Source organism: Motacilla alba, chromosome 2 (genome assembly GCF_015832195.1).
Source record: "Motacilla alba alba isolate MOTALB_02 chromosome 2, Motacilla_alba_V1.0_pri, whole genome shotgun sequence".
NCBI classification, from domain to species: Eukaryota; Metazoa; Chordata; class Aves; order Passeriformes; family Motacillidae; genus Motacilla; species Motacilla alba.
Window position 1 is genome coordinate 123,682,410 of NC_052017.1, and position 24,432 is coordinate 123,706,841.

The window sequence follows — 24,432 nt, forward strand, 5'->3', positions numbered from 1 at the left end:
TGCTCTAGGATCACCCTGCGTGAGCAGGGAGGTTGGACCAGATGACCCACTGTGCATTCTGCCATTCTGTGACACGGGGAAAAAGTAGGGGGGGGAGCACAAACTCGCAGCTGCCTCCGCAGCCGGTCCGGCCCGGCCCGGGACCCTGCGGCTGCCCCGCGGCGCTCGCCGGCTCCTCCCGCCGCTCTGCCCGGCGCTGGCTGAGGGCGGCGGCAGCTCGGCCTCCGCGGAGCCGCCCCCGGGCCCGCCCCGCCGCCAGGTGCGGTGCCGCCGCCGCCCGTGGGCTGAGGGAGCGCTGTCACGGCGTGTGCCGCGCGGGGAGGCTCCTGAGGACCGGGCTGGCCAGACCTTTCCGTCGGCGGATGCCGAGCTGGGATCGCCGCCATGAGCAAGATCTCCAAGTTCTTCAAGGGGGGCGGCTCGGCCGGCTCCAAGGGCCGCGGGGGTCCCTCGCCGCAGGAGGCGCTGGCCCGGCTGCGAGAGACGGAGGAGATGCTCAGCAAGAAGCAGGAATACCTGGAGACGCGGATCGAGCGGGAGCTGGCGGTAGCCCGGCAGCACGGCACCAAGAACAAGCGAGGTGAGGGCGGGCCGGGCCCCGCGCGAATAAATCCCGCGGCTGGAGCGCACTGGGTACGGGGGGCACTCGGGTCTCGCCGGGGCTGTGGCTCGGCCGGGTCACCTGGCACCGCAGGTGTGCAGTGTGGTTCGGCTGTAAGCTCCGAGCAAGTATCACCACACGCCAGGCGGCATGGTGGTTTTGGCATCGGTTAGTGTTTAATGAACTGCAGATTCATATACCGGGATGGGAATTTGTTATTCCTCACAAATTTACTGTCTGTGGTTTCGTGTGCGATTCTCCTGTTCGTGCTTTGTACCGCAGTCCGTGCCGGTACTGGTTGGATACACGGAGGGCAAAGTACTGCTGCTCAGCAGGGCAGGGAATCGCTGTTTGGGGGCTCAGCATTGGCTGGGCAGGTGGCGAATGAGATGAAGGATGTGCCGATCTCCTGTATATTCAGAAATCAATGCACATTATCCCCATTGCTAAAAACTAACCAACAAAGTGATGCAATGATTTGTCCAAATAATGTAAGAAGTATATGTGCAACCAAAAAAAGAATGATAGCTTAGAACATTAGTGACTACTGCTCTGGAGAGCAGTAAAGGAGAGGATGCTAAAGGGTCAGAGAGCCTGGCTCCCATGTATACTGATACTGTCATCCCTGGGAAGCAAATGATGGTAGTCAGTGTCTTGGGGATTTACAGGCCTCAAAGAAACAACTTAATTACTTCCTGAAGTCACATGGAGGCCTATTTGCCTGAGCTGTATTGTAATGCCCTGTAACTTAGAACTTGTGTGGAGCTGTATGTTAGAGGTGTCCTGGTTAGCCCTCTAATGTTTTTGTAATACTTTAGCATTTAATAATTATTAGCAAAAGGCAGTTTAACTAAACTAACTTTTAGTTAAAATAGATTTAAAATTGTGGGTCAAGATGGGACAGATTTGGAGGCACAGTCAAGGGAGTAAAGTCAGTTGAGAGCTCAACTGAGACAGCTGCTCAAGAGGATGGGAGCTGTCACAATTGTCCCTGTCTCACACTTTCTACTCCCTTGGCTTTAGCTGGAGTGTCTCTTTGTCCTTTGTCCAGGTACTAGCACCTCTGTACTGTCACAGTGAACTAGTGCAGGAAGGTGATCCAGCTAGAAGCTAATTTGCTATGGGACAAAGTGACAACGTGGCTCCTGGGGCTGAATTCATTGTGCAAAAGCCTGAGCTGCAGGGCTGGTACAAGCAAACAGGTTGGTTCCTATGACTGTAGCAATTCCTGGTTAAATCCAGACATGCTGCTCTGGAACTTCATCCCAAACCTGAAATATAAGCTGGCACATTTGCAGAAAGAAGAAGCATTTCCTGCCTCGCTCCTGCCCTTGTGCTGAGGCTCCCTTCCTTTCCCTTAGCAGAGCTCCCTGAAGGGTGTGTTTCAGAAAGCTGGATATTGTAAAATATTGTGGTTTTCTTTTTCTGGGTTATTCTTTTTACCCAGGATGGTTTAAGTTCCACTTATCCAGTTGACCTGGTAGCTACATGAGTGCTTGTGCACCTGTGAAGGAGAGAGTGGGGCACAGACTTTGAGAATTTGTTGGGAAAAGGTGGATCTGGTTCTTCTTTAACGTAGCTGGTTGATGGTGGTTTCAGGTGTGTGTTGGCCTTTTGCTTCAGGCATGCAGCATTTGATATCTGAAGATTGCTGTTTCAATATGCAATTGCCCTATTTTTTATCTATTAAATTGTTCACGGAGTCGTATTACAAACTGTAGTGTTGAGCTGATTGTGGTTAGAAATAACTGCCTTTTATTTTGTCATTTGCTCAGGGACCTACAATTAAGAACAGTAAAGAGGCAAGAGTACAGCTAGAAGTGCAGTGGGGCATTTTTTATTCATGTCAAAAATGGTTCTAATACCAAAATGGGATAACCTAAGTACAGTCAGGGAGAAACCATATGAACCATATATTGTTTAAAATATAACCTTGCTGTGCCAAAGTGCTTAAATTTAGCAGGGTAGTCAGTGAACTTAAATCCCCAGTAATATGTCTTCATTTGATATGTCAATTGCTTTACAGTTTAATTACTGTTGATTTACATTGACCTATTAGCTAGTGTGCAGTACTGTATATCTCAGAGAAAATCTGTGCTTACCACCATCTATTGTAACATTATGTAAATGCACATACAAATGAGAGAATAAAGGTTTTCATCTACATTGCCTTGTTGAAGTGAGTGTTTTTGAGGGACATCACTGGTAATTTTAATGTAGTTTTTTTTTCTTCATTTTTCTCCATAGGCATCTGTCTAGAAGCCTATGGAAACTAAAATGGGGCTGTCTGCAACTGGAGCAAGATGTATCTAGGGATAGAAAATGCACCAAATTAGCATGATCTCACTTTTAGGTGCATGAGTCTGAGTCAGTTGCATCAGAACACAAGAGAGAGCAGATTCAAGCACCAGCAATTTCTCATGACTTCATATGACTCTTGAATGGGTTTCATGTGACATCAGTAGGCTTAACTTGATTTAAAAGCTGTAATGCATTAGCTATGCCATAGATGTGAAACATCACTAAAATACTCCTGGCTTTTCCTTTATGAAGTATCTCTGCAGTTTCTGTACCTAATTTGGAATTATTTAGATGTGATGCATTTCCAGCATTCCTCATTAATATCTGACTGTAGCTAGGTCACTTCAGGGTTTTTTGTTTGCTGAAATTCCTCCTGAAGAGGAGAAATGTCATGAGAAGCAATATTTTTTTTCACAGTTAGCACTGAATTCTAATGTCTCTCCATTCCAGGAGCAAACTCTTTTAAAATCTCTTGCTGTACTTTTTTGGGGGTTTCTCAGTTTCAGCCAGTGCATAGCTGCCAACTCCATCTACATACTGGCTTTTCTTATCCATTATTTTAAAGGACAGAGAAGAAAATTTAAAGAACAGGAAGTGATACTGAATATTTGAGAACTTTGTTTAAAAGGAGATGTGTTTTCTGAAGCATGCCTGTAATTGTGAAAATAATAGCCACATGAATTTGTGTTGTTTCAGCCCGGTGTCTTTCACAGACCCTAAAAATATAAAAAAACTTAATAAAAAGAATAAAGTTAAGATAGGCCATCCAGAATAGGATTAAATCTTAACCATAAAGAACCACATAGTCATACTGAAGACAAAACCTATGAAGAAAGTGGGAATAACAGAGAGGGTTTCACAAGTAGATGCTGTGAAATATCGTGTGTTACGATTGGGCAGGGCTTATGTAGCCGTGTAGCATTCCTTTCCAGTGGGTTGGGTGTAACCAGGAGGCTGTGGAAGCCAAACAATGATGTGGTAGGTGTGTGTTGTGGTGGATAGGACAGTCACACCTACGGCAGGCTGTGGGACAGGTTGGGAATGAGGGTTTCTGGCAGGGACATCAAGGAAAGCCCTTGGTGTGTCTTTGCTCTGTGAGTTACAGTGATTGTTCTCTGACTTTCATGATCACATTTTGAGTGTCTTGCCATGAACTGGAATACATATAGCTGGTCCAGCTCATCATTATTCTTGATTTAGCTCCTCAGTTGTAACTGCTTGTGGCTTCCTCCACAAGGCTTTAAGGACTATGAGTGCTGATAATGAGCCTAATTAGGGTCCTATGATTTTTATGGCCTCAGCAGCATTGCCTTCAGTTGTCCCTGGAGTGAGGGAGATCAGAAGCTGCAGTCCATGAATCCCTTGCAAGCCTGAGGTGGGGGTTTGTGAACTGTATCCAAGAGTGATACCTGATATTTTCACAGTGGTGTTACATGTTCAGAAGAAACACTTTTTTCCTACTTCAGTAGTTCCCTCATGGGAACTATAAGGATTATTAGACAATTGTTTTATTTCTGCTTCAGAAGATGATGAGATTGTTGGTGCTTTCTGTACTGATGGGTGTTGGTGGTGTGCTTGACAGGTAAAGGTGGTATTATTGCCCTGTTGCTTTTCAGTCTGATCTGTCATGAAACCATGAGGAGGATGCACAACTATTCCTTTGTCATTACTTCTGGTTTTCCTTTTGAAATCTGGATATTCAGTGTGGCCAGGATTCTTATTGCCAGGCTGGCCATTTCTGCTTCCTTAATAAAGTGTCAGCATTGTAGTGATATTGGAAAAGCGCCCTCCTGTATGTTAATAAAAGGAGTTCATGAATATGCAAACTTAAACTGCCATCATAATCTTCTTTTGTTCCAGACACCTTGACTATAAAATAAAAACTCATATTAAAAACAGTGGTTCCTAATCTATGAGCTGTATCCTGCTTACTGGATTCAGGAGTTCAGGAAATGTGCTAAAGCCCAGCCAAGTGCTGACATTAAAAAATTCAGGAGTTGAATTTTTTTTTTGGAACACAAAAGAAAAAGTGTATGAGTCTGCTTTTGTGGTTTTTTTTCCCTGGAGAGGCCCTCCACCTCTTCCTGAATGAGTTGGTGTTAATTACACTTGCTTCCTCAGACTCTACCTCTGCTCAAACTCATCCTCTCCAGGCTGTTTTCCTTCTTTGAGATCTTTGGAATGGGGAACACCATTTTTCAGTGCCATTCTTAGACCTTCAGTGAAGTGAGTTTGTGTTCTCTGCTCAATTTAATTCTATTTTAATAGATACCATCTTCTTCAGTTTGGTAATTAGAATGCAGTAGCATTATAAAGCAGAAGCATTTCAGTCCTGTAAGACTTGCACACAAATTTAAAAATGCTTGTAATATGCAGTAGAAAAGCACTAAAATTCTAGGTACTTTGTAAAACATAGGAAAACAGATTTCAAATAACAAGGAAGTTCTCTTAAATTAGTGATAGGAGCTACTGTAGCAAAATACTCTGCAATAAAGGGCATTCATTTAACACAAATCATGAAAATCATATAGTGTGGTGTGAGAATTTATACTGCTTTGGTTGATAAGGAAGGAGTATGAATTTATTTCCTATGGACTGCTTTATTCTGTAAGTCACTGGTAAAACTAAAGAGAAGGAAGATAATATCTTGCACCACAATAATTAAGAAAAGCTGCTTATGAATAGCTGAAGTCACAGAGACTTTAGCTTCTCCTGTGTTTTCTTGATTTGGGTGTAGCTTAATTAAATGATCTTCAGGATTTTGAAAACAACGGCTTTGCGTGTAACTGAGGAAATCCATTTTCTCTGTGAGCAGCCAATAAAAACAGCACCATTGCAAAGTCCCATTTCTGAAGAACACTGACTAGAAAGACTGCCCCATGGTAGATGCTTGCTCCAGCTGAGTGCTCCTCAGTCCACAGGGCCTCAGAGTCCTCTCTGGCCCAGCTGTGTTATGCAGTTTCAGACTGTTAGATTTGTCTGGAACCTCTAGCTTCCTAACCTATGAATCCAGGATCAGATTTGATCCAATGGAAGCTAAGAAAGGAAGTGGAATAGGAAAATAATACGTAGGTAAAGGTTGTTTGTGGTTAAATAAAAATTAAGTATTTTAGAATTGCCAATGAGAATTGTACAAATCTTATATTTGCCATGTGCATGACATCATCTAGTTTCTTTGCAACTTCTTCAGAATATGCATGATCTTTGAACCATCCCCCAAACCTGGGAAAATCTTGGATTTGAACGTTGTGATTAATCTGTTGGGATTGTGGTTTGCTATCCTGAAACATCTCACTGCAGGTGGTGGAAGGCATCTTAGCCTTTGTGAATGCCTGTCCTTGTGCAGTTCATGATGAGCAATTTTGATCATGTTGATTCAAGCATTTGTCAACAAAGCATTAATTTTTTTGGCATGTTGTTACACACCATAAATCTTTGTGCCCTCCTCGGGGAATTCTAATTTCATTTGAAAAGTTGTGTACCCCAGTGTTGAGATTCAGTGTTATTGCACATGGGCAATTTTTACAGGATCACAAGAGTAGCTGTTGGTTGAATTTAGGGGGTTGCAGGGCTGCTGGGGCTGGCAAGCTCTGAATCTGTTTAAAAAATTAAATGTAGGAGACCAGGGAAGGAATGGGGGTGCTAATAGCATTGAAAGAAGCCGACCAATGGGTTAATTCAGTCTCTTGTTTCGTTTGGTGGGGTTTTTTAACCTGGCACATGTGTAGTTTGGATAGGTCTATCATCAGGAAATGCTTGTGGCAAAATTGTGTGTGTTCCACACCCTGAGGCCAAGAGAAAGTTCTTTTCTCCTCATGCTTGTCAGGTGCATTTATTCTGGTAATGATTTACTCCGCTCATAACTTAGTGAATATAAAACACTAATCTCAACAATTTTCAAAGATAATGGGGTGTAGCTGGTGGATTTGACTGTGCCTGTGTCTACAAAGTTCTTTGTGTTTTTGAATTCTAAGGTTTAAAGATCACGTTCCTAAGTGATTGTTAATAAATAGAGGAGCTAAAAGCTGGAGAAATGCAAATACTCCTCTGATCTAACCCTTCTGCCTGGCTGGGCCATTTGGGCCCTGCACTGCACTTCACAGTTACTGCTGCTGAGACAAAGTTTAGAAAGTGCCATTGGTGGAGTTGTGGTTGTCATGGCAGATCTTCTTGCACTGTCTTCCCTAGGTTTTACTTAGATTTGGAAGCTCATTCTTTTATTCTCTCTTCTGCTTCCTCCCTTCTGACTTCTCTCTGATGTTTTTCTTTTTCCTTCCCATCTTCCCTGCTTTGCCTGTGTGCACAGGATGGAGTTCAAGATCTCCCACAGTGGAGGAAGAAGCTGCTTTTCCTTGTGGTGCTAGAAGGAGTTAATCTAACAGAGGCTTCCCAGCATGTTCATGCAACAGCCTGTTGGTGATTAACAGGCTGCCGATCTGGTGTGGTCAAAGTTTGTCTCCCTCATAGTAAGGTAGGAGGGTGAGAATTATAAATTCTGCAGGTCAGCTTGGTGCTGAACTACTTGTCCTTGCATTTGCTATGAAATCACACAATACACTTTACCTCTTCCCATTCCAGCTGCCTTACAAGCACTGAAGAGAAAAAAGAGGTATGAGAAACAGTTGAATCAAATTGATGGGACACTTTCGACCATTGAGTTCCAGAGAGAGGCATTGGAAAATTCCCACACCAACACAGAAGTGCTCAAGAATATGGGTTATGCTGCACAAGCTATGAAAAAAGTACATGAAAATATGTAAGTGTTTTCTAGTAGCTTCCAAGTTGAACTTACTAACCACTTTCAAATTATTCCATTACTACAGACTGTTGTATCAAGTTAGATAGTTTTGACTTTATTTTTGGTTCAGGCATTGAATGTCAGGAATGCTATTAGTGCTATAGTGTTATATTTGGCAGAAAAACATATTTTCCTAACAATAAATCTAGAAGGAAGTTCACTTAACTAGTGAGATATGTTTTTTTCAGTCTGTCTTGGCAGTGGAGAGTGGCCTCTGCCCTTGGTTTGTCAAGAAGAAAATCTAGTCAGAGAAACTACGTGGATGCTTTTCCTCACAATCCATAAGCTGGACTGTGGGATTCAAAGTACTAATTAAATGCACCTCCTTTCCCTACCCCCCCAAAAAAAATTACTTTTTTTTTTTTTTTCATATGTCCTATATTGTTTCAAGGGGTGTTTTTCTGCCTGAATAAACAGAGTTAAATCAGAAGGGTTGTTCTGGGAGAAATAAACAGGAACTGAAACAATGACAAAGTTAACAATAAGGGGAAACCTTTAAATGGGGTACAATTCTGTTAAGTTCTCCCCAGTTCTGGTGAAAGCTTAACATCAAAAAAGATCCATAAAATCATAGAATAGTTTGGGTTCAAAGGGACATTTAAAGATAATCCTGTCCAGACACTGCAAGGAAGAGGAACATCTTCAACTAGATCAGGTTGCTCAGAGTCCGTCCAACCTGACCTTGGATGTTTCTAGTGATGGGGTATCCATCATTTCTGGACAACCTGTGCTGGTGCTTCACCACCCTCATTGTAAAAACCTTCTTCCTTGTATCAAATCTAAATTGACCCTCTTTTGGGTTAAAGCTGTTATCCTCTGCCCTTCACAACAAGCCATGTAAATGTTTATTCCCATCTTTCTTAGAAAAAGATTTTAAGTACCAAAAGGCCTGTAAAGATGCTGACCTGGGGGATCTGCCCATGGGCTGTGACTGGCTGGCAGAGCTATGAGGGCACAGAGAGGGAGAGACACACTCTGCTGCAGTTTGACTTTTGTTATAATCCCGACATGGAAGTAGCTGGACTGGGTGTGGGTGAGGAAAATCATTCCCTGTGAATTCTGCTGTTTATAGAGTCATGGGCATAAAAAGAAAGCAAGGTCTGTTCAAATGTGTTCTGTAGGATTTGAATGATACATCTTTTAAAAAATGTTTCCATGTTACCTTGCCAGGGATTTGGACAAAATTGATGATTTGATGCAAGATATTACTGAACAGCAAGATGTTGCCCAGGAAATTTCAGATGCTATCTCAAACCGAGCCACCTTTGGTGATGAGTTTGACGAGGTTGGTACTTTAGGCCTGTGTGTTTTAACTCCATAGTTACTCTGCTGTGTAGTGGCTTGTTTCTCAAGAAGTGTGGGTGTGATATTCCTTGGTTCTAGCTTACCCTATCTAGGACAATTGTATAATTTCATTATAAATATAAAAATTGAATAAAACCATTATATATAAAATATATAATGTACTAAATAAAAATCTGTAAATGTAAAACTAGAAAAAAAAAATTTGTATCAATTTTAAGAAAAGCATTTTTAACTGCACTCCAGTAGTTATTGTTCTCATTTGAGCCTTGGAAGAAGGGCACTAAAACATGTAATTTGAACTACTCCAAATGGACACTGAAACATATAATTTTTTGTTGCTCCAAATAGACATCCATTTGACTTAAGTGCATGTCCCTATGTCACAGACAGGCTGTTGTTCATAATTCTGAATATTTGGACCATTTTTTAAGGGTAATTTTTAATGCTTGGAGATGCAGGTCCTTTCCCTGTTGCCCAGACCACAGAAGTAGTTCTGATATTCCTTCAGGTAGAAGTAATACCTGTTGGAGGCAATAAAGTTTTATTCTAAAGCTCTTTTCTTCTGAAACCCCCACAAGGCATTTAGGACCTTCTCAAAATTTTTTGCAGTAGCTTTCATCCAGTGCCCTCAAAATTGATTTTGTACATCTAAACAGGATATAACTTATTTCTGATCCAACCATGGTTGAGGACTCAAGGGTCAAGGTTACTCAAAATTCTTGTAATCTGTGGAATGCAGAGATGGGTGTCAAGCTCAATATCACAATAATTTTTTGTTTTGTTTTTCAATTTTGTTTCAAAATGGCCAAGCAGTAAGAATCATTTGAAGAATGTCCTGAATACTCAGATCATTCACTGTATTCCCAACTAATATGTTCCTCTGTTCTCAAATGGACAACAAAGAAAAATATAAATGCTATATCGCACATATTTGCTTGACTGGAAGTTTCCTTCAACAGCTCTAATTTGTTGAAAATAATAATTATTCTTTGTATTTTGTTCTGATTACCTGTTTTCCCGTATTTCCCCTTTGAATGTAAAAAGACTTCCAAGAAATATTTAGGCATTACTGGCACAAGGAATGGGATTTGGCCGGAACTTCAAACAACTGAAAAGCATCCTCCCACCCCAAACAGCTATACAGTGTCTTACTTTTCAGCAGTGGTTAACTTCTTGGAGTCCAGGCTTAGTAAGCATGTTGTAGATTGACCTGGAAGTTCGTAAGGGATACCAGTTGAAGCTGATGTGCATTGCTCCTGTTTGGGAAATAAGCCTCTGTCACTTGGAGCATCGTTGTACCAGCTTTTGCACAGGAGCCAAATACTTAGAGCACTTGGCAGTAACTGGGAAACCTGGTTTGGAGGCTAGTGCACCTTAAGAGTGCTAGAATCAATGACCTAATTTATGGGATATAAGCTGGTTAGTGTTGAAAAATAATATTTAATTTAATTCTTTTAAGGATGTTTTTTCCATGCATTTGGATGCATTTTCTCTTCACATGTGTGCTGTGGCTGTAAGGAGACCATGGAAGCATGCGATTTCTCCTGCTCCAGACAGGCACAGAAACATAAGAGTTCCTTCTCCCTTGGCACAGTGAATGTTTGCCTTAAATTATAAAACCATGAGAAAGTAAATGCAGGTATAAAGTCCTGTGGTGGCTATGCAACTATCATTTTAACTTCTACACTGGTAATAATCAAAGTATAAATGTGTAGGTAAAGCTCATTTCAGTACGTAATAGCTCTTACTTTACTACTTTTTTGACACTTACCCCACCCCTCTCCAGTTGTTTTTGCCCATTGTTTCTTTTAAACCATTTTATCAGTGTGGCAAAGGTCAATTTCTCCACATATATCTTCCTTTCTTTGGGAAACTTCAGCCGAGGAATAAGTTCTTTGCTTTTTTAAAAAGTGTACAGCCTTTTTATTTTTAGCATTGTACAAGTGGATTAGATCATCTGTCCAAATCAGCCTCTGCACCTAAAAGCCCAGGAGTGCTGCATGCTTCAAGAGTGAATAACAGGACCCAGGAGGACAGTTTTGGTCCCAGTGCTGCTTTGAAATTACTTATAATCCTGGACTTACGTGATAGGGCTGAAGCATAGTGTTTAATGACAGTCTGCCTTAAAACCAGTGGAAGGTGTTTGCCTTTTAAAATGGGAGAAATGGGACATTAAAGTCAGAATCCATTGAAGAGTACATGCTCTAGATTTGGAACAAACCTGAGGACAGCAGAGAGCAGAGAGGCTTTTTACTCCCTTATTTGCCTTTTTGGCATGTATTATACTGCTGTTAGTTTTGTTTTTAAGTTTATTCCTTGTCCTGTTTCTAAATTTCATTGTCCTGTTTTCAGTGTTCAGTTAAGATTTACTTAATTGCCCATACATAGTAAAAATTGCACATTTAATATGCTGTTTTTTGATATGTCCTTTCAGGTGTAAACTGTTTTTTCAGTAGTCCTTTGCTTCACGATGGTTTAATGTGTCCTTGCGTGTAATCACTGTCAGAATTTGTAAATAACGTTTTCCTTGAATTTAGGATGAGTTGATGGCAGAATTAGAAGAACTGGAGCAGGAAGAACTGAACAAGGGAATGAGAGATGTCAGGTTGCCGAGTGTTCCGTCCACATCGCTGCCTTCTCGCCCTGGTAAAATGCCTGCTTGCCATTTTATGTTTCTCATGATTAAGCTATGCTGTGAGAAGGGGGAGAGGAAGAGAAGGTTTCAGATATGCATTTAACTCTGTTATAACTTTTAAAATGTTATAAATTCCTTTTCCTATTTTTTTATCTGCTTAACAGCAAAAGCAGACTGGGATTCCATTTTGCTCTGTGAAAGCATTTAGGACCAAATTCTCTGTAGATTTGGGGTGACAAACTCGGGGAACTTGACCTTGCACATATACTGATGAATCTGCTACTGAAATGTAGTAAGATCATTGAGGAATGATATTTTTTGCCTTTTTTTTTCTTCCTTTTGGCAATTAAATCCTTAGTCTCTTTCAATTAGAGTCTGACCTAGATTCCAAATGTTTATGTCATAAAGATCCAGCTTTGCAGGGTAGTAGTTTGATATTTTCCACTGGTATTTTAATTAGAAATGAAGGAGGCACCGGGAAGTACATATTTAAAGACATACGTTCATTCCTTTGCTTTCTTTGTATTGAACAGGCTTATTCCTGGTATTAAGCTGTAGTTTTATCTTTCTGTAGTTCTGCCCTGTTCATTTTGAATTCAGCCAGAGGCTGTCAACTTTTACTACACTTTTCACTGTCAGTTGAAAGACTTGCTGTGTACTGACATTAGTAAAAGAATATAAATACTTGATGATAAGGACAGTACACATCTGGCACAGGTGGCTTATGGTTTCTGCTATAGAATTGGTTATCTAGACCAGATCTACTCAGATACTATGATATGTGTGTAGGCAGAAGACACTTAAATCCTCAGAAGCAGTTTAGGATGTTCAAGCTGAGACTGTGGCCTCATCTACTGAGCCCAGTTGCCAAACAGCTAGTAAAAAAACAGAAGGATTTAGAAAAACAGTGAAAATTCAGTCTGGCCATTTTTGATTTGTTCATACATTGTCCTCCAGATCCAGATCCACCTGTGCCAGTTGACATTTTTATTAAACCCAGACCATCCCTATATGCTTCTCACTATTTTAATTTTCTACATCCATCTGTATGACTGCTTTAGGCAAGATGAGCTGGTTACAATTATATAGTTCAAGGCTGTGAAAAACTGGCTTATGTTTTCTGCTTACTGTTACACAGCAACAGCAAAGTCAGACCAGCTGATAGATTTATAATGCTTCTAATTGGAGATGCATGCTGCCCTCCTGATTTTGAAGATGAGGAAACTGCAATGAAGCGAGGCATAGTGACTTTCCCCAGTCACACAGTGAATCTGTGACACTTGCAGAAGAGGGACTGAAGCTGTGGTCCCCCAAGTGCTTCTCCCACCCTTAGACCCTGAAGGTGGTAGTTGCAGTTTCCCTCTAGACGGCGGCCCCTGGCCCTGCGGCTGCCTCAGGTGGGAGCCAGCTGGCTGCTGTAAAGGTGCACATGCAGGTGTTGGACCCACTAAGTGTTCCACTGGCAGCTGCAGAGATGCCAGTCCTGATGTGCACAGCCCACAAATGAAGGAGGCAGCCTGAGGCTGAACCTGGGCTGTTGGGCATCTAGTTTGCAGGTCAGCAAATGAAGACAGTTTGAGTGAGGTTTTAGTTTAGTGGATGCAGATGATGTGGGATAGGAGATTTGGGTACAAAGTGTCTGTAGGACCTGATACAGAGATGGGAATTGTTGTTGCAGTGACCACAGCAGTTAACTGATGTCACTTGAGCAAAGCAAGTTCAGGGATGTCCTTCTTCATTTAATAAATGACCCCACTCATTAAAATGGGGTGAGTTCATCCAGAAACTTGCATGTGCAGAACCTCTCAGCACTATTTGGAAAGGTAGCAGGATGTGCAGCTGGCCAGGATAGGTCACTTTTCTCATTTACATGGTGGTGAGAGAATTGACATCATTCTTGTGGGCCTTTTCTGGCTGTGACAACCTTTAGAAATTAAATATTTTTTCTGTGTGAGTCTTTCAGTAGGAATGACGTCAGACCTATATTGTGAACTTAGGGTTCTGTACAAAATAATGATGGGGAAAAATAGTCACATTTCTTATGAGCTTCATTCCTGCATTACTTATGTTCATCTTGATACTTAGTAAATGGGTCTGAGATCTTCAAACAGAAAAGCACTATGCAAGTCCTCATGCTAACAGATAGAATGGTTCTGACTGTTACATTGGTTGATGGTTATTGTCTCTTTATCTGCAGCATCGACCAGGAAAAGAGCAGAGGATGAAGATGAAATGAAGAAACTGGCTGCCTGGGCTTCATAAGAGCACGGTCTTTTTATAACACCAAGCATTATAGTGCAGAGTGGAAAGAGCTGTACTGCTGTTTTATAACCACACTGATTTGCTGTGGTTGTATTTCATACAGGCTGGGATTTTTTATGGCACATCTTGCTGAGACTAGTGTTACTGCCATATTACAAAACTAGCTTCAAAACCAGCAAACAAAAGGATTAAGTAGTTGCCTAAACCTTCAGGCATTTTTTGCAGCCTCATCAAGAGATTTGTTTTATTATTGGTATCACTTTTTAACAGATACTATCTTACCATGTCTGTTGGTTTGTAAAACCCATGTGCCTCACTTATGCTGAAAGCTGGATTCATTTTTGAAATGAGAAAGTTAAGTAAGTCATCAAGGCCCTCTAACTAGAGGGTTATTTGGTTCAGACTATTTAAATATGAGCAAAACAGATTAGTATGTGTCCTCACTTGCAAGTTCTTTGAGCCCAAGAACAAATAACTATTCATTTGGACATGAAGATTCAGTCTGCCTGGAGCAACTTATGGTGTCCTAGATATTAAGAGGAAGCTCTTCTGTAGGCTAATTGAAGTGGGATGTATTATTTGTTTTGTTTTAACTGGCCAAAATGTCCCACGCACTTCTATAGGTCAACTTGAATTGTATTTTGGACTATTTCTAACTAGGTTACAGAATTACAGTGATCGAGGAAAACAAAATTAGCAGCACATTTCTAGTTATACAATTTCAAAATAGTTTTAATTTCTGAGTGTCTGGTTCTTTTTTCTTACTCAGTTTGTGAATGGAAATAATACCAGTTGCAGGGCCTTTTTAAACCCTGATTAAAAGCTGATTCTGGGTTACTTGTAAAGCTGGTGTGTTACTGTCCAGCTGACAGCATTTTAGCCTAAGGAAAAAAATGCCACTCTTGAGTGCTAAACTACTACATATATGGAGAGATGGCTGTTCAAATACAACCCAAAAATTAAATAGGCTGCCTTGCACTTACAAATTAATAAATAATCTTAAAGTATGTGCTAGTAGCCTGCTGTCAATCACAAGGAAATAGTAGAACAGTGTGGAGTTCCTAGGGGTGTAGGAAGCAAAGTCCTTGGTCTAGGTTTCTTGTTTTGAAATGAATTTAAATTTAGTAATGACTGAACCAACTTGGGGAATAGTGGTGGATTTGGTTTCTGTAGATCTTTAGCAAGAGAAGACTGACCCCTTCTCCTGCAGGCTTTAGCCTGCGATTTGCTTGGTGTTCAGCTTCAACAGGTTTCAATAGCCTTCAGCTTAGTGGATTTTAGGTTAAGTATAAGCAAATACATGTTTCTAGACATGGTCTGCTCAGAGCCTTTCAAGTTGAGCCCCATGGATGAAACCCAAAATGGACCCTGTGGAGAGATGTTTTTTCAGGACTTTCATTCTCTGTGGAGGAATTGCTTTTGGATTGTATGTGTATGAGAGCTGAATCAAGCCTTGCCACTTCAGATAGTTTTCTTACTGGATAAAACTGGGTGTGTTAATTCTGTCCTAAAATTTGGAGATACCAAGAAAATTGTCCCTTTTTGTTGAGAGTAGAGGAGGTCTGGAATTATTTAATTTTTGTTTTAAATACAAAATAAAACAGAAAAAAAGAGAAAGACGCAGCTGCCTTAAATTTAAAAATATATTTTGAACTCTCAAGGAGTAGGAAACCTAATACTAACAAAATGCTACTTGGTTTTAATGCTTGCTGAAATTCAGCATGAGATGCTAGCTGAAAGCAGGAATATTTAGTAAAATAGCAAATATTCAAAGTTATTTGAAATCCATTTGCTAACCCTTTTGGCTTGAATCCAGTGTTCAAAGTGTGCAGTTTATGCAGGTCTCTGAACTGTGTACAGAACATATTAGCACACACTGGGGGTATGACTGTGCAAGACTGGCAGTGTGCTTGTGGGCACTTCTGGTATTTCTAAATATGAGGCCATGCTGACACAGTCCCATAGTTAGTTTGGAAAAGCTGGCTTCCAGCCTCTGTTCTTGTTTGAATTAGTAGTTTAACAGTGCTTAGCTCTTATGGAGGTAGCACTTGACGTATTCAAAGTGCTCTACAACCTGATAGGTCTCTAAGCTTCCATTTTGAAACTGAATTGACTTTCAGTCTGCTTTGGAAAATGTAGGCCTGCTGTTTTTGAATAAGAACTTTCCATGTGAACACCCCTCACTGGAGACAAAAAAATCCTGTAGAGATCTTCTTTGCAAGCCAGTGTTTGACTGCTGACCTCCAGCAATGTTGGCCCATTGTTGATCCTGAAGAAGCTTCAGGTGTGTTCAGCTTATTAATGTTCAGACCAAGTACCTCAAAAACAAAACTTATGAAAGTTGAAGAAAAGAGACGGAATATTCAGGTGAGCTGATCTGAAAGCTTATGTATAGTGGCTTGTGATCCTGAAAGACAAAGTCATGTACCAGTTCACAGGCCAGGATGTGAGGTTGGTGAAATTATACTCAGAAACACTGTATTGATGTACAGAAACTAGAATACACCCTGGACCTCTGTAACTGGAGTGTTTATTGCCATATTTTTTTTTGGGCACCAGTTTTCTTCAAGGGAAAAAGTATTTTAGGGATTTAATTCAGCTGAGGGAGTGGCTCTTTCCTGTGTAAATTCAGATAACAGTGGGACAAATGGCTCTTTCTTATTTGAACATATGCCTCTCTTCATGCCAAGATGGTATTTATTTAGTATGTAAGCAGTTGAGAGTGAATAGTGTCAGTGTGTTATTGTAAATGTGCCCTATTAACTGGAACATATTTTACAGGAGGACTGTGGCAGCAGATGGTGTACTATAACTGACTTCCTTTCTTGTTGCTTATTTATTCTGAGATTATTTTTTTCTCCTAACAGGCTTAGACATTTTTAACCTGGATAACTTTAAAAAGGGGAAAAGATAATAATGAAAAGTAAAACTAATTCATGTATGTGTATATATATATATATATATATATATATATATATATATACACACTGTTAATAAATATTTTGGTGTCATGTTTGTGTTACATGATTTTATTAAATTTCTTTTCCTATCAGGTAAAATTGTATGTACCCTCCTTTTATTGTCATATTTCGAAACATTTTTTGATGTAGTAATCTTTCAGCAGCCAGTCAGAATTCAAGAATTCTTTGAAGTTGATTTGGTTTATAAAACAACCAACAAAAAACCCCACCCCAGTGTAAGCTGTGGTGCTTGGGCTGCATTCCTTCACATTTAACCATTGTGTTGCAAGAAATTGTTTTAATTTAATATATCCAAAAAACCTCCCTCTCCTCCCCTCTGACCTGAAGATCTCATCATTGTTTCAGAAATATGTGGTTTTCACTTTCCAGGCCTTATTTGAAAGGAAGAATGATCAGGTCTTTTAAAAATGAAAAAGGAAAAAATATGATAGGCGAGGATGAAGATAAATAGAAAAGGCATTTTTTCATTCATCTTATTAGAATCTCTTTAAAGTCTGTGTGTGTGTATAGTGTCTCACCTTTTATGTACACACACATATATTTACATGTAAGTATGAAATGCTGGAGCAGTGATTTAGGACCACCATTCGTTATCTGGTGTGGAAAGGTTTCAATTGCTTGGGCAGCTTCTCTTTTCTTCTTTGTCACAAAATGCCAACTACTATGGTATGAGTCCTGCTGTCTGTGTCTCCAGCTGTGGGGGGTAGAAGAACAGGATGAGTGTGCAGGTGGAATATTTAGAAAATCTCACTGTCTTTCATGATGTAAAGCTTATATTATTTTAATTATGTCTTTTTTTTTAAGAAACATAAGGAGAAATATTTAGTCTCAAAAATTATTTAGCAGCACATCTTAAGAATTACAAGTAGTATAATTTCAGGTAACAGTCATATTTTTTCACATTTGTCCCCATTGCAGAGAGCCACCTTCATAGCACTGTTGAGTCAGGTGTATATTGTAGGAAAAGTGACCTTGAGCATAGTTTAAATGGTTTGTTTTGTTATCAGTATGTGATTACCTGGTCACCACTGAATCCTTAGGATCAATATCTGCAGATCACCTAGATTATATAGTTATGAAATGCTGATATGTGCCTAGAAATTTCTGAACAACCTTGTATACCTAAGATGACTGTGTCTGGCAGGCTTACAGAGCCCCTCTGATGCCCTGTTCCCCTCCTCTCCTGTACACTGCACTTGTCTTTTTGTGTTTTGCTTTTATATATGCTAGCTGACTTTTGCCCCTGCAACTAGAAGTCTTCTGATAATTCCCTGGTTGCTGTTTACTACAGTTGACTGTCAAATTCCTCTTTACCAAGATAAACTTTGGGCAAATGCCCAAAGGAGGAGTTTGGGCTTGACACTTACCCAGCTCCTTACAGCCTGTGCTGTCTCAGCAGCCACTGCTACCCAGGATGGTTTTAGGGCAGCAGGGCAGTGTAGGTACCCCTCAGCTGGCTTTCTCAAAGGGCAGGCATCCAGCTCTCCTAGGATTGAAAGGCAAGCTAAGGATCCGTGATTTGAGCTAAATTTAATCAAATAGGTGGTATTTGATTAAATAGCTGTTGTCTGAGCTGATGGTCTGCTCCCATGGAGGTGGTGGCAGTACCTCCCATTCCCATTGCTGTGACATCAGCTTTCACCATGTAAGTCTTATGGGGCAAGGAGTGTTTTGTGGGTTCAAACAGGATTTGCATGCACACCCCAACTCTACCCTGAGTTTAGCAGCCTTTCCTCAAAAAATTATACTTGGACTTTAGGAGAAAAGGGAGTGTTCCGATACATTTAATTTATATCCAGATATCTTAGCTTTATTTTTGTGCTCAGCTTACTAAAGGGACCTTGGTACAGCTGCTGAACAAATTAAACTCAGCTGGGACTGCAGATGGTTAGGCATGTGTAGGGTTGTTGCATTACCCCATACCTACCTATTGTCTGTACCCTGTGTGTATATGGGGCGTTGGTGGCTGCTTTGCTGCCCAGCAGCAGTGATGAGTCCATCAGTGCCAGGGCTGGGACTCCGTGGACCTCCAGGAGGAGCTCTGGGTTCAGCATACAGCAAGAAACTCCAGCAGGCTGGAAAGGCTGCAGTTTTTTCACAGGACCTGATTTCAGTCTTCCTGCTCATGCTGGAGGAAAAGGCCTGCCTGGAAGTGCTGCGCAAAAATCAGGGGTGAAATCCTCCAACCCTTCTCACTCTTCTCACAAATCCCCACTTGTTCAGAGCCCAAATGCTCTTTTAAATACTAACCCACCTTCTTGGCTGCTTCTCTGTCTTTTTTTTTTTCTTCTATTCCCCTGTCTATGGCCACCTTGGCACCCAGCTTTGTTCCCTGCTCTGCACTAATGCCAGAGCTCAGAAGCAGATCATCATGCAGCAGTTTACCAGCCCCCTCTCTACACACTCAGGCCAGGGCAAAGAGGTAAGACCAACCTCAAAGGTTTAAATCTGTTAAAAATACTAATTTTCAAGAAGTTTAATACTGGCTCAGTGATTTGTGCCTTGCAGTGACCAGCTGCAAGCTGGATGTCACTGGAACACACTGAGGACACTGAATTGCAAGAGGGATTTCTTGGTCAAGTCTGTCTCTCCGACCCTGTGAGGGTTCAGAGCATGTCAGTCATTGTGAGGGAATGTCAGTGCTACTTTGGGTGAGGTGGGAGCATGTGGGATATGCCTACAGGGAGATATTGCAGCTGCTGGTTTTGAAGCTGTTGATGATCAAGTGTAAAAGTAATTACTTTGATTTATTGAGGATTTGGATCTTAAAAGGTAACTATACCATGGAGAGGGTTTTTTTGGCACAGGAAATTCCATCCGAACTGACACCTTCTTACAGCTGTAATGCAGTTTCAGAAGTTCATAGATTAAAAATAGGTTGGAAATACCACTTTGCACTTCTCAGGTTAAAACCTTCAGATCCCAGTGTTTTGCAAGCAGTCAGCAAAATATTTTAGTCAATTCAGTTTACTGAGCTAGGGAAAAAAAATCCCCCTGTGTGAACCAAGTAGTTCTGGGAAAGATTTGTAACAGCACTAACCTGAGAACAGATCTTATCTGTATTGTAGCAGACACTTGTGATTGAACACAAAGGATTTAATTTTATAAACAAGATAATAGGAGAGGAAAATTGATGGGGGAAAATGATAACAAGTTGAGACACTAATTTATGTAGCTTGAGAATCTGTCTAGAGCACATATTGTGTCTGAATAAACTGAAATCTGAGTCAACAGCTGCTTCACCAGAGCAGAGCATAGAAGCCTCTTTGTTGAGAGAAGAGATCTTGTCCTGTGACCTTTGGATAATAGTGAGTCTTGTGTAACTCACATCATTTGGAAAGTGAAATGAGTTGAGATGTTCTTTCTGTGCTTTTCTAGACTCAGATGTGAAACTTGTCTCACAGAGGATGCTCGTAGTGAACTACAGCATGCCGACAGCAAAAATAGATAAAAGTAATTATTTGCACGTTCTGTTTCTCATGTTAACTCGCAGCAAAGTTGAGCTGAATTTTTGATTGTTTAACGCTCTTTCATCATACATTACTTTGCACATTAATTTTGCTGCATTCCTAAATTATTTTTTAATTGCCCGTTTAGGTAGGAATGACTAAGTCAGATATGGCTGGTCATTCTCTGCAGTTATCTCTACAAGAAACACAATTTTTGGCTGCTTTTGTACACCTAAGTGGGAGCAATGTCTCTACAGGCACACAAACATCTCACTGAATCTTAGTAATTTTTTTGCAAAAGATTACACAGAGTAAGACAGTTTTCTCATGTTTTTTTCCAACGCAAATTATTATCTCCTTACCAAATTAAAATCTAAGAGGAAGCTCCTGATGTTTTTGTTAGGTTTAGAATTATCCTACAAGCTGTGCTGCAAGATTTTTAAATTCATAATGCACATCCATACACAAAAAATAAACTTCTCAGGTCAAGCCTTCTAAATGCACAAAGCAGCTGCCACAATAGGGTAGAGCCCTTGCCTATTGCCTCTGCTTGTAACATCCTGCAGAATGATGGGGAAATGGAGACTTCATCACAATACAAACAATCCACCCCACAACCTGGTCACCAGAAATGCCTAAAAAGAGCCACAGGAAATCTGTGAGGAGAGATCCTGTAGTTTTGCCACATGTTGCAAATCTATCTATCTATCTATCTATCTATCTATCTATCTATCTATCTATCTATCTATCTACCTACCTACCTGCCTACCTATCTACCTATTGATTTTTCAGAAAATGCAGAGCAATGATGAGATCTTGAAAGGTCAATGTACAACCTTCTCCCAGTAGGTGCTTGCCAGATGAACCCTGTTAACTGCCAGACAACCAGCCAAGCAGTGTTTCATAGTCATCCTCAACATTTCCATAAAACAGCTGTGGCAGCTGCGGTTTCTTCTTGATGAAAGGCATTAATCCGCATAGGATTGAGAAAACAGAGGCCTGTTTCTCCACCACATGCAAGCATCCTAGTGTGTTCCATTTGAACTGCTAGAAGAAAGGAATATTAAAAATCTAGAAGCAGCAAATAATTTTTAAGCAAGGATATTTAAACCTACTTGAAATCCAGTTGAGATATCCCAAGACAAAGTTCCTGTATTGTACAGGCAAAAGTCTCACTGGATCAGCAAATCATCTAATTTTAGCCTGCTGACAAGTCAAGGGGGTCAGCAGTAACCCTAGGACTGCACCAACTGACTTACTGTGCAATTAGGGTGAATCATGTAATTACTTTCTTCCTCAGGTTCCTTGTTTGTGCAGCAGAGGGAAATACAATACCTATCTCTCAGATACAAAGTGGGGACAAACTTTGTTTGGCGAGCACTCTGGTGATCCTCAAGTCAAAGAAGTGCTGAGTATGAATCAGCAAGCCTTTAGGGTTTCCATGAAGAGCTTAAAAGGGCTAAAAAGGGGAAAAGTCTCCATGAAGCTTGTGTTGAAAACCAGGAAAATATAGGCCGGAGCACTGCTTTTGAAGGCTTAGCAAGGGGTTAAGGTGCAGAACTTTTAACTTCCCCTAAAATAGATGAGACTTGACCACTGCTGAGAGTTGATCTCAGAATGCCATTTATTAGCCAGTGCTTTAATCAGCCTCTGCTAGAAGGAAGACCCATGCTGAGGGTTTCTGCATTGTGAGGAGTGATCTCTTCCTGACAGGTGATGCATGTGGCAGGTGAGGTCCCTGTCTCCCAAAGCCTAAGAGTTCAGCTCTGGCTAGCAGGGACTTCTAAGGATTGAAATTATTACTCCTAGTTCAGCACTCCCATGTCCATGGCTCCTCTTTCTCCAGAGCCATGCTGCCCTGCTTTGCAGTTTGCAAGCCATACCAAAATTCCAGCCTGGACTGGATGCTCTGATGTGCTTAATGAGACAGAAAAGGCCCAAGTCATACAAATGGGCAGGAAAACAGTGAATATCTGGATTATACACAAGAGAAATGCACTGAAGATCATTTTTCTCAATGTCAGGAGGAGGTTAAGGGTATAAAAGGACAAAGAGAAGCTTTGCCAGTGCCAGTTGAGTTAGAACATCACTAGCTTTCCTGAATTTTAATTTCAGTGTCAAGCACTGTTCTGTTGCAGAAAGACTTCATGTAAAAAATTATCATTTTCTTAAGTAAGAACAGCATACACATCAGGCTGATTAATCCAGCTAAGCAGAATTGCATTTGAGAACTCAGCCAATTACAGAGCTCCTTCAGCCTTCCTGTAACATGACAGTGAAAAATGCTTGTCTTGGAAACATCCTGCTTGTGCACATCCTGTGCTCTGGGCAGCATCAGTGTAACTCTGCCTGATGCTTGTTAAACAGGATTCTTCAATCCTAATATCACTTTGTTTTGATGATGCTGGATAAACCTGCAGTTTGGGGCTTTTAAATATGTCAACCAGAAGAAAAAACGATGTTTTTTCTGTAACACAGAGTTATGCTTAGACATGTCCCAACCTTTTCCTGATTCTAGAACAACCATCAGAACAGTTCTGAACTCATCAACCCAAGGAGAAATTTCAAGAGAAACACTTTGTATTCCAGTATGACACTCAAGATACCCAGGTGGAGAATAACCTGTAAACTGACCAACAGTCACTATTGCTCTGAGGATGACGTGTTTGTCATTTATATCTATTACAAAATAAGGATATCTATAGATACATTATTATTGTATGGTTTAGCATAAAGCTCGTTTATGCTAAATGTTTACCATTTTCCTTATTTTTCAATTCCTCTGAATCCACATAGTTGCATCAGAAACAAAAGGTAAATAAAATCTTGGCAGATTAAAAGGACCGAACAGAAGCCCTGGGCTCAGTGTTGTCTTTGCAACACACAACCTGAGAAGGACTGAACACAAAAGGTTGTCCTCTGAAAAAAGACTAGGATAAAGGTTAGCACAGTGATGCTGGCAAAGAAACACCAGTGCTGTGGGAGAAGGTGTTCCTGAATGGGTTACAATTAACACAGAACCTAAACCACTCACAACACAGAAGCTAACAATCAGTGGAGGAGGAGTTCTGGTCAACAAATGAATGAACAAATTTTTACTTTCAAAGGGGAAAAAAGCTTAAGTGTAAACTATGGATAAGTTTCTCTTGTCCTCTTTCCCTTCTGTCTTTTCCATTCTCTCTCATCTTTCCTCTAGGAGGTTAAGATCCTATGCATTAACAATGTGTTGAGGATCATAATGGTGTCGAACCACCAACTGCACGTGTCAGTACATTGACTGCTCAGCCAGAGTACAAACTCTTAAGAGAGACATCTTTGGAGATGGATGCATTATCAGTTCCTAGATTCTTTATTAGATTCAAATAAACATGGATGTGAGGACACAGTTCAGTTGCCCAAGCACCCCTTAAAGCAAGTTCTGTATTTTGTAGGAAAAACATGTATCTAGTTTGGAGTGTTGGAACTGTCTAGTAATCGGAATGTTCTGATCTCTTGCATGAAGACTTAATTGAAATATAGGAAGGAATGATAGGAAGAAAGATCCCTAAGATCTGGCATTCCATTGAGTGTTTCCTGTAGGATTCTTCCTTTCCTTGGTGATTTGTGACCTTGGTCTATTGTTTTATCTGACATTTCTTAAAAAAACCTGATTGTAGCAGCAACTTCAGAACATAACTTTTTTGAATTCCACACCACTCACCCAGCATGTATCAGAGCCTGCCATAGCTAGCATAGGAAAAACTCCTCCACAAACAAACCACATGAAATTTCCTACAGAAAGTTCTGCTCAAAATCAATTTTTTTCTAGTAAAATAAATGCTGTTACTTTGTAGCTACATTTAAAAGGAATAGAAACTGCAGAGAAAAAAAATGAAATTACTTAGTGTTCTAATGAGCTGCAGAGAGTAAAACCCATCAGGGGCAGACATACCATCTAGAACAGGAACTTTCCTGGTCCCTTTTCACTTCAACTGTAAAACTGTAAACCCTTGTGTTGTATGTTCTACACCCAGTTAACAGGTGTCAGTGGGAAAGGTATGGAGTGGGAGTTTATAGGAACTCATTCTTGATTAAATACTAGTCAGCATTTAAATTGATTT

The 24,432-nt window shown here is 40.6% G+C and overlaps 1 protein-coding gene across 1 annotated transcript; it reads left to right on the forward strand.

Annotated features, from left to right (window-relative positions):
* Positions 1–81: 81 nt before the first annotated feature.
* CHMP4C (charged multivesicular body protein 4C) lies at positions 82–16,893 on the forward strand. The gene is made up of 5 exons (XM_038129375.1): positions 82–580; positions 7,481–7,658; positions 8,871–8,985; positions 11,543–11,651; positions 13,838–16,893. Exons 1-5 carry the CDS (start codon positions 385–387, stop codon positions 13,900–13,902), a joined length of 663 nt encoding a protein of 220 aa, XP_037985303.1. The 5' UTR covers positions 82–384; the 3' UTR covers positions 13,903–16,893.
* Positions 16,894–24,432: the final 7,539 nt, after the last annotated feature.